Source organism: Bos mutus, chromosome 16 (genome assembly GCF_027580195.1).
Source record: "Bos mutus isolate GX-2022 chromosome 16, NWIPB_WYAK_1.1, whole genome shotgun sequence".
NCBI lineage: Eukaryota > Metazoa > Chordata > Mammalia > Artiodactyla > Bovidae > Bos > Bos mutus.
In genome coordinates, this window is record NC_091632.1 from 4519169 (window position 1) to 4536367 (window position 17199).

General features: G+C 40.8%; 1 protein-coding gene across 1 annotated transcript in view; it reads left to right on the plus strand.

Moving 5' to 3' along the window:
- Window positions 1–15341, plus strand: part of LOC102272644 (C4b-binding protein alpha chain) — a 90210-nt gene extending 74869 nt beyond the window's left edge. Inside the window, exons 9-12 of the mRNA XM_070384789.1 lie at window positions 4084–4240; window positions 12789–12959; window positions 14233–14408; window positions 14927–15341. Of these exons, the coding sequence (XP_070240890.1) occupies window positions 4084–4240; window positions 12789–12959; window positions 14233–14408; window positions 14927–15085 (663 nt within the window). The 3' untranslated portion in view covers window positions 15086–15341. The remainder of the gene's footprint in view (window positions 1–4083; window positions 4241–12788; window positions 12960–14232; window positions 14409–14926) is intronic.
- The last annotated feature ends 1858 nt before the right edge of the window (window positions 15342–17199 follow it).

Consider the following 17199-nt stretch of genomic DNA (forward strand, 5'->3'; position numbering starts at 1 on the left):
GGTGACTGCAGCCATGAAATTAAAAGACGCTACTCCTTGAAAGAAAAGTTATGGACCAACCTAGATAGCATATATTAAAAGCAGAGACATTACTTTGCCTACAAAGGTCCATCTAGATCAGCCCTTGGATTTCTTTGGAAGGAATGATGCTAAAGCTGAAACTCCAGTACTTTGGCCACCTCATGCGAAGAGTTGACTCATTGGAAAAGACTCTGATTCTGGGAGGATTGGGGCAAGAGGGAGAAGGGGGCGACAGAGGATGAGATGGCTGGATGGCATCACTGACTCGATGGACGTGAGCCTCAGTAAACTCTGGGAGTTGGTGATGGACAGGAAGCCTGGTGTGCTGCGATTCATGGGGTTGCAAAGAGTCGGACACGACTGAGCGACTGATCTGATCTGATCTGATGGAAGACAGAGGCACTCCACATGCAGTGGGTGGCTCTTCTAGCCCCACGAGGGCGAGGACTGCAACATGAGTTCAATGTGATTGGGCTTTGCTGTGTTTTGGGGATGTAACTGTTCATTGTTGTTGCTAATGCTGTTGCAAGATGTAAATCCAAGGGTCAGTGTTACTTGCCAAGGGAATATCACAGAAGACGAACTGCTCATAGAATGTGAGGCGAGAGACCCTGAAGGGTTGAAGTATGGGGAGAGAGTAAGTTAGCCAAGATGGCAGTGGTCAGACTCTCTTGCCCTTTGTTTTGTAAATAATGACTATGGAACAGCTGAGCTCGGAGAAGGCAATGGCACCCCACTCCAGTACTCCTGCCTGGAGAATCCCATGGGCAGAGGAGCCTGGTAGGCTGCAGTCCATGGGGTCGCTGGGAGTCAGACATGACTGAGCGACTTTCACTTTTCACTTTTCACTTTCATGCATTGGAGAAGGAAATGGCAACCCACTCTAGTGTTCTTGCCTGGAGAATCCCAGGGACGGGGAAGCCTGGTGGGCTGCCGTCTATGGGGTCGCACAGAGTCAGACACGACTGAAGCGACTTAGCAGCAGCAGCAGCAACAGCTGAGCTCACTTACAACACTGTGCGTGAGCATCATGACGTACTTTCTTGGTCAGGAGCTACTCTGTGCTGTAGGGATATGTGAGCTCCACCTAGAAAGCGGCAGCGTTACTGTCAGCCGCCAGAAGAGAGAATACAGTGAATCTCCTTCTATGGCTGCTGTGTCAGCCAGGAGAGAATACTGTTATGGCGCTGTGCCAGCAGGAGAGAGGTTGTGTTGCGTTAGGCTTTGCTATGGCTGTTGCCAGGAGAGAATAAATGCATCTGCAGTTCCTATTGGCTCCTTCAGTCTTCTTCCAGCCTCTTAGCTGGAGCCTTGCCTACCCCGGATTCAGCGAACAGTATGCACAGTGAAATACAGAGAGACAATTGGTGTCATGAGCAGGATCAGAGGTACAGTTGCTAAGTTGTGTCTGACTCTTTTGTATCCATGGACCATGGGGTTTCCCTGTCAAGAAAATCGGAAAAAAAAAAAAGAAAAGAAAATTGGAGTGGGTTACCAGTTCTGTCTCCAGGGCGTCTTTCCAACCCAAGGATCAAACTCATGTTTCCTGCTCTGCAGACCAATTCTTTACCACTGAAGCACCGGAGAAGCCCCTGAGGCCTTTGAAAGTGAAAGTAAAAGCTAGTCATGTCCAAATCTTTGCGACTCCATGGACTATACAGTCCATGGAATTCTCCAGGCCAGAATACTGGAGTGGGTAGCCTTTCCCTTCTCCAGGGGATCTTCGCAACCCAGGGATCTAACCCAGGTCTCCTGCATTGCAGGCAGATTCTTTACCAGCTGAACCACAAGTGAAGACCCTGAGGCCTGTTACTGAGTCCTATTTGAGCCTTAATTCTTGGTAGATCATACAGGGATCTAGTCTCCAGAGAGAAGGGCAGTCTGGGGTCTTTCCCACCATAGTAGAAACAGAAGGCTCCTAGACGTAGTCTTCTAAATGATAGGTACTGGATTCCGTGCAGGAAAACTTTGTAGTCTAATTCCATTAGATAGAAAATAGTTTGGCATAGTGAAAAGGCCTGGGGATTTAAATTAGTCTTGGGTTCAGAATCTGACTTGGCCACTGATGAGAAAGGTTTTAGGATGTATACTCAGTTTTCCTGGATCAATTTCCTCATTTGTAAAATGTGGCTATACCATCTGTGTTATAGTATTGCTTTAATACTGTAAATTAACTGCAATGACTTATGTAAAACTTTGGAATATGATTAATAAGCAGAAACTTTTCTGAAAAATAACAACCTCCTGTTAAATTATTTAAATTATCTATTTTATCTGACATATCTGGCATACTTAATTTAATTTAGTCCCTCTTTGTAAGACGACTGAATTGTGCTGTCATCAATATTTTGGAGGAGCTTACCCATTTATTTCTGGGGACTGTTCCTCTTTATTTTTGAGAGCTAAGCAGCTTGATTGTTACATGACTCTTTTTGCACTCTTTACAGCTCATCTGAATAGTGAAGGTCATTTGGGGACATTTTCCAGTGTTCACCATATTCTGTGAATGAATATCCATGTATTTTCAAGCCGATGTATCTTCATACATATAGAGGTATCTTCAAGCACATGGTCCAAGGTCCAACATGAAATTCAGGTTAATAACTTCACCTATGCCCTTTGCAGATCCTGGAAAAAGAAATTATCTGAGTGACAGACTCCTTTTTTAATGGATCAGTCTTAACTAGTCCTGGGGTTAACAAAAAAGCCTTTTACAACTTACCATCTAGTGCATTTGTCAGAGATACATTGCTGGGCTGGAAGGTCTTTCAGTTCAATTAAGTTCAGTTCAGTATCACAGCACGCTGGGCCTCCCTGTCCATCCAACTCCTGGAGTTCACCCAAACTCATGTGCATTGAGTCGGTGATGCCATCCAGCCATCTCATCCTCTGTCGTCCCCTTCTTCTCCTGCCCCCAATCCCTCCCAGCATCAGAGTCTTTTCCAATGAGTCAACTCTTCGCATGAGGTGGCCAAAGTTTTGGAGTTTCAGCTTTAGCATCATTCCTTCCAAAGAACACCCAGGACTGATCTCCTTTAGAATGGACTGGTTGGATCTCCTTGCAGTCCAAGGGACTCTCAAGAGTCTTCTCCAACACCACAGTTCAAAAGCATCAATTCTTCGGTGCTCAGCTTTCTTCACAGTCCAACTCTCACATCCATACACAACCACTGGAAAAACTATAGCCTTGACTAGATGGACCTTTGTTGGCAAAGTAATGTCTCTGCTTTTGAATATGCTATCTAAGTTGGTAATAACTTTCCTTCCAAGGAGTAAGTGTCTTCTAATTTCATGGCTTCAATCACCATCTGCAGTGATTTTTGGAGTCCCCCAAAATAAAAACCTAGTGACATGCAGAAATTCTTGAAATTGTCATGCCCATTTATAAAGCTTAATTCTTTATCATTTAATTTTCCTTTATTTGTGCTATAAAAAACTACTCTAAGAAGTTTCCCTTTGCTTTTCGACCAGTGTAACCCCAAAGTTGATTAATTTGGTGCCAAAGATACTCAAGGAAACTTAAAAATTGAGGGACTAATTGTTGTTTGGTCTGTATTTTTGTCTTTTCACAATTATAGACTTTATTCCAATTAGTCTTGTGAAATATTTAAGAAGAGACTTTATAAATCTGTTTTTAATCCTATCTTCCTATTGAGAATTCACACTAGTGAATGAAGATTTGATACCTCTGAGGGATGGCAGAGAATACACTTTGGCATCTCACCCTGTTCCATAAAGAAACTGGCAGACTGTATCATTTGCCCAGTTTTTCTTGATTCTTCCAAGAGGAATGATGTTTATGGGTAGATAAGCCAACAAGTGCTCCCCACAACAGTGAGAAAGTCATGGGGTTATGATTGTAAAGACCCACAGACCCCTGGAGAGCTCTCACGACACACTATTATCATTCTCCTTAAGACTTGAGCTTTATTGAATTGCACCCCTCAAGTCCTATCCAGTACTTGGTCTCCTCAATTCTGCTTCTTCCCTTTAGTAACTCACAGCAGTGGACTTCCCTAGCCTGAGTTCCTTGAGTCAGGCACCAACTTACCACTGACTTAGAGCTTTCACTTCAGCCTGATTCAGGGTCTGAGAACACTGAGTCTTAGTGCTGTGTTTCTGAGATTCTTTACCATGTCCCCCAAGTTGCAGAGAATTTTTCCAGCACTGTGTCTCCTTGGGGTCCTATCTCTATTGCATTGCCCACCTGTCCTGTGCGGTAAGTACAGAGGTGATAAGGAAGAGGGGAAAGTTTAAACTAAGGTAGGAAGAAGAATTTCTTATTAAGAATTCATTAAATATAACCAATCATAGGTTATATTAATTTCAATATTAAATAATTAATAATTAAATAATTTTAGTCCTTTTGATACAGGGCATAATTACTTAGAAAGCAAAATATTGCAAGCCCTTGGGAGCTGATATAGCCACAAGAGAAACCTTTTAATTTTTATATTAAGTGCTTATATTTAAGTGGCTAAACCTAAATTCTTAGCTATTACTTGTGGATGCAGAACTTGAATTCTGATATTTTCTGTTCTCTGACTAAAATGTACTTCACAGAATGTAATAATTAAATAAAATTTTTCTAAAAAGAAAAAAAAAGAATTAATTCTTAAATAAGGTTCATTATTTTTCTGTTTCATCAAGGTTGTGTAGAAAATTTTTGCCATCCAGAAAGTAAACTTTTATATCATTGAAAATAATGAGTGAGATTGTTAGAGTAAAATTAGGAAGCACTGTATAAACTAAAAACATTATATAAATGAAAGATCTTGCATTGCAAACTAGGGTATAATTGTTCCTAACTAATGAGCACTGAAAAGAATTGCAAGGATTTGCAGGCCCCACTAGGGTGCAGTTCAGTTCAGTTCAGTCGCTCAGTCATGTCCGACTCTTTTTGCAATCCCATGGCCTGCAGCATGCCAGGCCTCCCTGTCCATCACCAACTCCCGGAGTTTACTCAAACTCATGTCCATTGAGTCAGTAATTCCCCCAACCATCTCATCCTCTGTTGTTCCCTTCTCCTCACTCTCCAGAGAGTAAAGAAGAGCTGAAATTCCTCTTGATGAAAGTGAAAGAGGAGAGTGAAAAATTTGGCTTAAAACTCAACATTAAAAAACAAAGATCATTGCATTCAGTCCCATAACTTCATGGGAAATAGATGGGGAAACAATGGAAGCAGTGACAGACTTTATTTTTCTGGGCTCCAAAGTTACTGCAGATGGTGACTGCAGCCATGAAATTAAAAGACGCTTACTCCTTGAAAGAAAAGTTATGACCAACCTAGACAGCATATTAAAAAGCATAGACATTACTTTGCCTAAAAAGTCCATCTAGTCAAAGCTATGGTTTTTCCAGTAGTCATGTATGGATGTGAGAGTTGGACTATAAAGAGCTGAGCCAGAAAAATTGATTGTTTTGAACTGTGGTGTTGGAGAAGACTCTTGAGAGTCCCTTCCAACCAATCCATCCTAAAGGAAAACAGTCCTGAATATTCATTGGCAGGACTGATGCTGAAGTTGAAGCTCCAATACTTTGGCCACCTGATGCTTAGAACTGACTCACTGGAAAATACCCTTATGCTGGGAAAGATTGAAGTCAGGAGGAGAAGTGGATGACAGAGCATGAGATGGTTGCATGGCATCACTCACTAGATGGGCATGAGTTAGAGCAAGCTCCGAGAGTTGGTGATGGACAGGGAGGCCTGATGTGCTGCAGTCCGTGGGGTCGCAAAGAGTCAGACACGATTGAGTGACTGAAATGAACTGAAATGAACACTTGTCTTTGTATCAGTTCCCTTCCCAGATTAGTCTGTCTGTGCTCAGTGGTGTCTGACTCTCTGCAACCACATGGACTGTAGCCTGCCAGGCTCCTCTGTCCAAAGGATTCTGCTGGCAAGAATACTGGAGTGGGTTGCCATTTCCCAGATTAGTACTTGTTTGAATCTGCCCTTTGGAACTCAGGGAAGGTCATGGTGGTTGGAGGTGTGTTCCTTATAAGAAACCAGGGACAAAAAAGCTTCCCTGCCCAGAAGCCCCACAAGATCCTGATCAATTTCATGCAGAAGAAAAAATGCTTACAACTGTGCAATTATGGTCAGATGTGAACCCACAGTTCAAAAAAGGGAAATGTTCAATAAAGATGGCACAAATTCTAATTAGGTCCCATTTGTTTATTTTTGCTTTTATTTCCAATATTCTCGGAGGTGGGTCATTGAGGATCCTGCTGTGATGTATGTCGGAGAGTGTTTTGCTTACGTTCTTCTCTAGGAGTTTTATAGTTTCTGGTCTTACATTTAGATCTTTAATCCATTTTGAATTTATTTTTGTGTATGGTGTTAGAAAGTGTTCTAGTTTCATTCTTTTACAAGTGGTTGACCAGTTTTCCCAGCACCAAGAATGTCATTGAAACATGTGAAATTCTTTTCCAGGTTCATGCTGGATGTGGTTGACCAGTTTTCAGGAGCACCATGTGATTTTTTTTTGTAAAATAAAATAAAATTGGAGATTGTCTTTAATCCGTTGTATATTCTTGCCTCCTTTGTCAAAGATAAGGTGTCCATATGTGCGTGGATTTATCTCTGGGCTTTCTATTTTGTTCCAGTGATCTATATTTCTGTCTTTGTGCCAGTACCATACTGTCTTGATGACTGTGGCTTTGTAGTAGAGCCTGAAGTCAGGTAGGTTGATTCCTCCAGTTCCATTCTTCTTTCTCAAGATTGCTTTGGCTATTCGAGGTTTTTTGTATTTCCATACAAATTGTGAAATTGTTCTAGCTCTGTGAAGAATACCGTTGGTAGCTTGATAGGGATTGCACTGAATCTATAAATTGCTTTGAGAAGGAAATTGCAACCCACTCCAGTGTTCTTGCCTGGAGAATCCCATGGATGGAGAAGCCTGGTAGGCTGCAGTCCATGGAGTCGCACAGAGTTGGACACGACTGAAGTGACTTGGCAGCAGCAGCAGTATACTCATTTTCACTCTATTGATTCTTCCAATCCATGAACATGGTATATTTCTCCATCTATTAGTGTCCTCTTTGATTTCTTTGACCAGTGTTTTATAGTTTTCTATATATAGGTTTTTAGTTTCTTTAGGTAGATATATTCCTAAGTATTTTATTATTTTCGTTGCAATGGTGAATGGAATTGTTTCTTTAATTTCTCTTTGTATTTTCTCATTATTAGTGTATAGGAATGCAAGGGATTTCTGTGTGTTGATTTTATATCCTGCAACTTTACTATATTCATTGATTAGTTCTAGTAATTTTCTGGTGGAGTCTTTAGGGTTTTCTATGTAGAGGATCATGTCATCTGCAAACAGTGAGAGTTTTACTTCTTCTTTTCCAATTTGGATTCCTTTTATTTCTTTTTCTGCTCTGATTGCTGTGGCCAAAACTTGCAAAACTATGTTGAATAGTAGTGGTGAGAGTGGGCACCCTTGTCTTGTTCCTGACTTTAGGGGAAATGCTTTCAATTTTTCACCGTTGAGGATAATGTTTGCTGTGGATTTGTCATATATAGCTTTTATTATGTTGAGGTGTGTTCCTTCTATTCCTGCTTTCTGGAGAGTTTTTATCATAAATGGATGTTGAATTTTGTCAAAGGCTTCCTCTGCATCTATTGAGATAATCATATGGCTTTTATTTTTCAATTTGTTAATGTGGTGTATCACATTGATTGATTTGCGGATATTGAAGAATCCTTGCATCCCTGGGATAAAGCCCACTTGGTCATGGTGTATGATCTTTTTAATGTGTTGTTGGATTCTGATTGCTAGAATTTTGTTAAGGATTTTTGCATCTATGTTCATCAGTGATATGGGCCTGTAGTTTTCTTTTTTTGTGGCATCTTTGTCAGGCTTTGGTATTAGAGTGTTGGTGGCCTCCTAGAATGAGTTTGGAAGTTTACTTTCCTCTGCAATTTCCTGGAAGAGTTTGAGAAGGATAGGTGTTAGCTCTTCTCTAAATTTTTGGTGGAATTCAGCTGTGAAGCCATCTGGACCTGGGCTTTTGTTTGCTGGAAGATTTTTGATTACAGTTTCAATTTCCGTGCTTGTGATGGGTCTGTTAAGATTTTCTATTTCTTCCTGGTCCAGTTTTGGAAAGTTGTACTTTTCTAAGAATTTGTCCATTTCTTCCACGTTGTCCATTTTATTGGCATATAATTTCTGATAATAGTCTCTTATGATCCTTTGTATTTCTGTGTTTTCTGTTGTGATCTCTCCATTTTCATTTCTAATTTTATTGATTTGGTTTTTCTCCCTTTGTTTCTTGATGAGTCTGGCTAATGGTTTGTCAATTTTATTTATCCTTTAAAAGAACCAGGTTTTGGCTTTGTTTCCTCTGCCTTTTCTAAACCCAACTTGAAATCTAGAAGTTCTCAGTTCACAAATGCTGAAGCCTAGCTTGGAGGGTTTTGAGTAAAACCTTACTAGCATGGGAGATGAGTTCAATTGTCTGGTGGTTTGAACATTCTTTAGTACTGCCCTTCTTAGGAAGTGGGATGATATTGACCTTTTCTAGTCCTGTGGCCACTGCTAGGTTTTCCAAATTTGCTGACATATTGAGTACAGCACTTTAATAGCATCATCTTTTAGGATTTTAAATATCTGCTGGAATTCCATCACCTCTGCTAGCTTTATTGGCAGCAACGCTTCCTAAGACCCACTAGACTTCACATTCCAGGATATCTGGTTCTAGGTGAGTGATCACAGTATTTTGGTTATCTGAGTCTTGAAGATCTTTTTGTATAGTTCTGTGTATTCTTGCCACCTCTTCCTAATATCTTCTGCTTCTATTAGATGTCAGTGGGAAGCTGACATCTTAAATAGTTTAAAGACATTGTTATGTATCCTTGAGGCAGACCAAGACTGCCTCAAGGCTCTATTGTTTCTTGGGTGCCCCTCCCTTGTCTTTTCATCCCTTCCTTTCCCAAATTAATATTTGCTAGAATCTGCCCTTTGGAATTCGGGGAATGTCATGGAGGTTGAAGGTGTGTTCCTTACAAGAAACCAGGGACAGAAGGGCTTCTGTGCCCAGGAGCCCCACAGGATCCTGATCAATTTCATGCAGAAGAAAAAAAATGCTTATAACTGTGCATTCATATGGTCAGATCCGAATCCACACTTTAAAAAAAGAAAATGTTGAATAAAGCTGGCACAAATTCTATAGCTCCTGACTTCTCACTAAAGCCAACTGCTGACTTCTTAAAGATAGGGAGGGGTACAAAGCTCAGCACCCAGTAGCTTTCAGTCTCTATCTGCTAAACGAATGAAAGGAAAGAAAATCAGATCTTGAGATGAGTGTCATTTTTTCCCTCCTTACATTTTTGCAGTTTAAGTGTTGGAACATTACTAAAGAAGAACAATCTAGAGGCAGATGAAATTACTAAATTTAACTTTGATTTCTCCTCTTGGAAATCTACTTAGTTCTTCTGAAGTGTGTGTGAACTGAGAAAAGTTTCCAATACTAGAAATTTCTACTTTGGCACTTTTTAACCTAGAAGTTCCCATCCACTGCTCAGTTGTGAGTATGTTGATCTCAGGACCCCCTGGTTGAAACATTTGGGCACCCTCCCAGGACACCTGGTACTAGTGAAATGACCCTGTTATTGTGCTGCTTATGGATCAATCACTTGGTCAGAGAACAAGCTTGTCTTTTGTCCCAATATCAAGGATGCTTCTAATATCATAGCATAATAGGGTTTTGGATATCCTCAAGGACAGATTTCCTCCTTGGATAATGGAAATTAGAACAATGAACTTCACAGGGGGATAAATATTAGTAACTGTTGTGACTTCCATCAAGAAAGAGGAACTATACCATTGTTCATTCTCTACCATGCATGCCTTTTTCATAATTTGCTTTTACAATGTAAGTTTAGAATTTAAGAAATGTGTAACAGTGGTGATTTGTCTGATCTGATGTTTTTATGTGTTGTATTTTTTTTTTTTTAACCTAGCTTCGTTTGTACAATTTGAAAAAAGGAAATGAACTTGCAGTGAAAATCCTTTCCTGCAGCATCATTAAGTTGGAAAAATGAAACAAAACACACACACACACCAACAAAAAGCACCTGAGGTTAAAAACATGTATATACTGAATGTTTTTTAAGTGGATAAGTTTGTTAAAAAATACTGCTTATTAGTCCAACTTTCTCTTTATCCCCCATTATTTGTTCCCATTCTTTGACTTTGCTGGTTTCCCTCCCTTTTCTGAATCAATGAAAATGGTCCACATCTAATAGATAAGCTAGACATTTCAATTATTACCTTTTGTTTCTTGGTATTTATTCTTTTTTCTTCCTTTCTTTCTGGTCCATGTGCCTTCACCTACTACATTATAAAACCTGCTCAAATCTATTTGAACCTGCCTTTCAGAGTTACATCTTTTCATCCTTCTCTACCTTCCTTACTCTGGAACATCATCATGCCACCTAGTCTTGCTTATTCAGTAGAGTTAACATGATGCCATTGATGTTCTGTATCAATGTGCTGTTCTATGGGTGCCTACATGGCCATGATATTTTCAGACTCTCTTATGACAAGGACAGAAGTGTTATCACAGCCAAGGACTAAAAATGCAGATGGATGATCTTGACCTTTCCATATGTATGCACACTTCTTGTGATGTTCTTTTCTGACAGGGATGGCAAAGAAGGCCTCTGCTGAATCAGTGGCCTTACCTACCAGAAGACATATTAATTTGCTCTAGCAAAGATACCACATGTGGTACAGTGGCTGCAATGCTGTTGCGTTTTTAGTAGTCTACTGTAATTCTCCAGAACCCGAATTTTTTGTAGTAGACCAACTTATGAAATACAGGGGATATGATGACCCCTCTTGCATCTTTAATTATTTAAGAGTAGCACATATTTCTCCATTTCCTCTACACATTGGTAAATGATATTTAAAAGAACTTATCTTCTTTGCCTCCAAGGGGAGGATATAGGTCATATCAATGACTTCTACTTGGTTTTCTTGGATAGGACCGTCTTAACCCATAGGCCAAGGACCAATATGGGGATTATGCCAGTGACCAATTTTGTCTATCTGGCCCACACTTTCAAAGATAATGGAAATGCCCACCAAGTGGTTTAATAAGGGAACCTTGATGGTTCCAGGTATCTATGTCAACTCAAACTCTATGTCCAATAATACTTGGATTATTATGCACTTCTCATCTGTGCATAATTGCTTATGTAAATGGACACAGGTCCTCTCGGAAGACTGGGGAACTCATTACTGTGCATATGTCTCAAGTTGTTGTAGTCTCCTTAGTCGTGGAAACTTTTTTCTTCACTTAGTGATCTCCAGACCTGAGATTATTAATAGCACAGGTCCAGAAACTAAGCAACAGATTGTAATTTTTAATGGACCAAAGGCCATCAGCCTCCTGATCATCCATCCTTTATTTCTTTCCATGGTACAGATTGAGTAGTATCTAGTTGGCTGCTCATCTGTTTTCACCCTAAGGAATGTCATGTTCTATTAACTATCTTCCTAATCTCAGTCTGGTTGTATCTCTAACTTGCCACTCCTTATGATGATTACATTTACTTAGCTTCTAAAGCCTATGAGCACCACTCAGATTGTGACTGCTAAGAGTGAACCTTGTTCTTTAACAGTCTTCCCATCATCAGCTCTGGTCTCTGATACAGTGCTCCTCTCATTATGATATTCCTTCTGTCCTTGGTAAATGTATCCTCCAGGTCTTCCCAGACAACATAATCACTTGGTGGGGTTTCCTGCATGTGTGTGGCACATCTACTCCAGCATACTCACTCTTCTGAATCACTTAATCACTCTCTCTACCACTTGCCACAGCAACTCCAGCATTTGAACCTCATTGTTGGCATCACATTTTCCATGCCTCAAGGAGGCATCTTAGGATAGTACTGTAGATACTATTGTCCATCAGTTTAACATTTTACTGACATTTCCAAAAGTGTCAAGTGTTAGTTGCTCAGTCGTGACTGACTCTCTGCAACCCCACCAGGCAGCCCACCAGGCTTCTCTATCCATGGATTCTCCAGGCAAGAATACTGGGGTGGGTTGCCATTCCCTTCCCCAGAGGATCTTCCTGATCCAGGGATCAAACCCAGGTCTCCCTCACTGCAGGCAGATTCTTTACCATCTGAACCACCAGGGAAGGCATTTCCAATGACCTGTTTTATTTAAACTCCTCATGCAGTGTTTGTGGGTCCTGACTGTTCTCTTTCACACAGGTGCTCAGAACTGTGTCGTGTCTATTGTGCCAACATGCAAGCCATCATTCTTATTCTTTCTATAAGCTCTTTCTGAACTATTTTAGAGGACAGTGAGTATATTCTTGGGAAGATAGATGGACTGGTCTTATTGGGAGAAATGAGTCAGAGATTGCAGATTTATTTTGCATCTTTAGTTTCTCCCAGAAATACATCTCTGCATTTAGCACAAAAGCAGTGGAATGTGACACCAGCACAGTGTGACTTTGACTTAATTCCATCTTCCTGTCAAAATGGCTCCTAAATAGTGTCAAGTTTAGTGAATTTCCAAAAAAATGAAGCCAATCCTAAGTGCTTGTCAGTCCATTGTAACCTTTCTATGGTTCCCCAGCCTCAGGCCTTCATGAAGGCAGCTCGAGTCCTGTGTTTGGCTGAGTGATTGGATGGGTAGAGAAGACAGAAGGACAGATGGAAGCTTCCTTTGAACCACAGAGATACTAGGAAGTGTTATATGCATTCTACATGCTGACCTTCTTTTACTTTTATGTCTCACCTCAAGATTGTGAATCCCCGCCTGTCATTGCCCATGGACAACGTAAAATAGTCTCTAACTTCTTTACATTTGATCACCAAGCTGTATATGAATGTGATGAAGGGTACATCCTGGTTGGAGCGAAAGAACTCTCCTGCACGTCTTCAGGCTGGTCACCTGCAGTCCCTCAGTGTAAAGGTAACTCTGGCTCCCTCTTCATTTTAAGGGGGCGGGGGTGGGACTATCATCAAAGGATTGAGAGCACAGTTTCTTTCCTGTGAGAGGCAGCAAAAAAACCATTTGATTTGATTTATTGAAAATAATTACTATGGTCTGATGGTATCCAAAGCAAAAAGTACAGAGGGCACACAGAACATTAATTTCCCCTTCTTTTCCAGGTACAAAATTCAGCCTTTGTGAGGCATCTCCATTTGTCAGTTTCTTGTATAATTCCAGAAATAGTCTACAGATGGTACATTCTATCTGCATGTAGCTGTGGCCTGCAGGAAAATTTTCATGAAAAGTTGGTCTAGAATGTAAGCCCTAGTGGACTAATGCCAAGCATTGTGAAATCACAAGTATTTCTATCAGTGCCAGTGCAGGGCACTAGCTGCTCACAATGTAGCTGTGTGGTGAGGGACTCTTAATTTTCCAGCTGTTATGGGGACATGAGGTCAAAATGAGGTCTGATTATTGCATGCACAGAGGTTTAATATCATTTCATCATCAACAACTTCGGGGATGATTTGCCACCATCGTCTCCTTTGCACACAGGAGAATAATAAGCAAGAGGGAAAAATTTTCCTCTATTGTCTTACAGGAATCAAGATACAAGAGACAGCTGATTTGATAGTTGAAGACTTGGGGTCACATGCCCTTTTTATTGGAGAAGGCAATGGCAACCCACTCCAGTACTCTTGCCTGGAAAATCCCATGGACGGAGGAGCCTGGTAGGCTGAAGTCCATGGGGTCGCTAAGAGTCGGGAATGACTGAGCGACTTCCCTTTCACTTTTCACTTTCATGCATTGGAGAAGGAAATGGCAACCCACTCCAGTGTTCTTGCCTGGAGAATCCCAGGGACCAGGAAGCCTGGTGGGCTGCTGTCTATGGGGTCGCACAGAGTCAGACACGACTGAAGCGACTTAGCAGCAGCAGCCCTTTTTATATTGTTAGGCTATTTAAAATAGTTATATGTCCTTCAGCAAGTCACTTAACCTCTCTGTATGTCACTTTCTCTTAGATAAAATAGTGAGACTTAAATAAGACGATCACATAAAGATCTACCCCAAAGTCTGATAAAGTACTATCCCAATGCTCAATAAATATGCTAACGAATATTATTTTTCTTCTCAAGATTAAAAAAAAGGTAAAACAATTAGCAACACTTAAATACAGTTCATTCTTAGTACCCTAGGCTTGCATGTTTTTTCTTAGATCTGTGTATTGCTTAAGGTTATGTTTCCATTGCAGCATTGTGTCTGAAACCAGAGATAGAATATGGAAGGTTATCTGTGGAGAAGGTTAGATATGTTGAACCTGAAAGAATTACTATCCAGTGTGAGTCTGGCTTTAGTGTGGTTGGTTCTGAAAATATCACTTGCTCAGAGGACAGAACCTGGTACCCGGAGGTGCCCAAGTGTGAGTGGGTAAGTCACACAATTTGAGGTAATTTTTGTTTTATTAAACCCCAAAGCAGTGTCCTGCCAGCAAAGGTAGTACCTGACTTGTCAAGATTCATTCATTCAAAGGAACTCTCATTTTCGCTTTGGAGCCTTCTGGTCCGATAGGAGATGCAAAGTTTTCCTGCTCTCACTTGTGATCAGAGAAAACTGAGCCCCTTTGGAGTGGAGGGTCTCAGAGCTGGTAGTAGTGACTCCCAACTTTTCTAGAGGATTTGATATACTCTTGTCCCATTTCTGGATGGTCAGAAGTAGTGTCTGTTCCCACAGAAGCTTTCTGGGAGGCTGTCTCAGAGCAGAGTTATATTCCTCTCAGGAAGATGATGGTGGGAAGCAAGGTGTTTCTGGTTTTCCTGCTCCCCCACCAGTCCTGGGGTGTGTCTTGGTCCTGAATCTGTAACCCTGCCTGTTTCTACATGAACTGTGCCCCCTAACAATCGGGAGAGAAGTCTTTCAAGCATACTTATCATGTGTTTCTCTTTTAGGAGTATCCTGAAGGCTGTGAGCAAGTAGTCACAGGCAGGAAACTCTTGAAGTGCCTCTCAAGCCCAGAGGAGGTGAAATTGGCCCTGGAAGTGTACAAGCTGTCCCTGGAGATTGCACTCCTGGAGCTTCAGATAGATAAGCCAAAGGATGCCTCTTAGTGGTAATCACTGTAATGTTTCTCAAGAGAGAGAGGAAAACGTTTCTTGCTACCTTCATTCCAATATGGATCACCTGAGTTAACCACCTCTACCATTTCTTTTACACCACCAATTGTGGTAATAATTATCTAGAAAGGATAATTTTGTTAATATTTAGTGCCTTGAGATTGTGGAGTTATTGATGATTTTCTGACTCATGTTTTCCCTTTTCTGGACACAGAATACACATTTTTTAATTAAAAATTAGCATATCCAACATCATTTTGTCTTTGTGTTTAATTTTGTAAAATAAGGTCTGTGAACACACACATACATGAAGTTGATACGTTTACTTTTTATTGCCGGGATCTTGGACGTAGGGACTTGGGTTCACAGCAGTACATTTCCATGGATTGCCTTTACTCCACAATTCCATGTATATAGGTTACTCAGGAGCTCAATATTTAGATTAAACATCAACACACCCCAAAATTCTTGTCCACTGTCTGCACTTTGAGGAAGTCAGGTCCTTTTGTGAGCCCCCATGCACTTGGCCTCTGCCTCAGTCATGCTCCCTCTTGGCTTTTGCCTTACAGGAAGGGGATTCCTGTCTGTCTTGGTCTCCTGACCCTTTCCTCAGAACAGACTCTGAAAGCCTGGTGAGTGGAATCCCGCCTGGCAGCCACATTTGTGCTCCCAAATCCTCAAAATGATTGGTCCCATTTTCTTTATTAGAAGTGTTAAAATGGCTCGAGCAACCACCCCCCACATGAGAAGATGCCCTGTGTCAATCACCCTTATATCTTGGGGTGTTTGGAGGCTTTTATTCTTTGCATTTATCACTTTTCTTAACTCTTGCATCCTCTGATATCTCTCTCCCACTCATATCTTGGCTCCTTGTCCCATCTATTTTGTACATAGAACTCTATGGGGAATGTTGGCCTCATTGGTTTAACTTTCCCAAGTGTACTCCAATCAGGCAAAGTTGTATAGCAGGCTTTCCTTAACCCTTAGATGCTACAGAGGATCTTGAATGCTTAGAGAAACCTACTTAATAGAGAAGGTATTTATTCATTGTCTTAAAAGCTGTCACCTGCTCCTGCTACTAGGAATTATTTTGGCTGATATTTATTTTGGTTCTCCTGAGTCACAGACCTGTGAGTGTCTAGTTTCTGATCCAGGAAAGCACTGTGAGAGAAAGGTAATGAGATGGAGAAGGGAGGACAGCCTAAAGAGGCAGCAAGTTTGACGGGATCATTGTTGTTGCCAACAGGACCTACACTATGCCGAGTGTATGGAACAAATGTGTATGGAACAAAACTGAGAACCTGCTCCTGATGATTGAGATTTGAGGAGTTTTTAAAAAAAAAATCTAGTTGGATTATAGCTGGTTTACAATGTTTTGTTAATTTCAGGTGTATAGCAAAGTGATTCAGTTATACATATAGATATATATATGTATCTATCTATATCTGTTTCTATCTATACAGATATATATTTCTCTGTATCAGTTTCTTTTCTTTTATACGTTGTTAAAAAATACTGAATATAGTTCCCTGTGCCATACAATATGTCCTTGTTGGTTTTCTATTTTATATATCAGTTTAGTTCAGTCACTCAGTCCTGTCCGACTCTTTCCAACGCCATGGACTGCAACATGCCAGGCTTCTCTGTCCATCACCAACTCCCAGAGCTTGCTCAAACTCATGTCCATTGAGTCAGTGATGCCATTAAATCATCTCATTCTCTCTCATCCCCTTCTCCTCCTGCCTTCAATTTTTCCCAGCATCAGGGTCTATTCCAGTGAGTCACTTCTTGACATCGTGTGGCTGAAGTATTCGAGCTTCAGCTTCAGCATCAGTCCTTCCAATGAATATTCAGGACTGATTTCCTTTAGGATTGACTAGTTTGATTTCCTTGCTGTCCAAGGGACTCTCAAGAGTCTTCTCTAACACCACAGTTCAAAAGCATCAATTCTTCATGCTCAGCTTTCTTTATAGTCCAACTCTCACATCTGTACATGACTACTGGAAAAACCACAGCTTTGACTAGACAGACCTTTGTCTGCAAAGTTGTGTCTCTGCTTTTTAATATGCTGTCCACGTTGGTTATAGCTTTTCTTCCAAGGAGCAGTT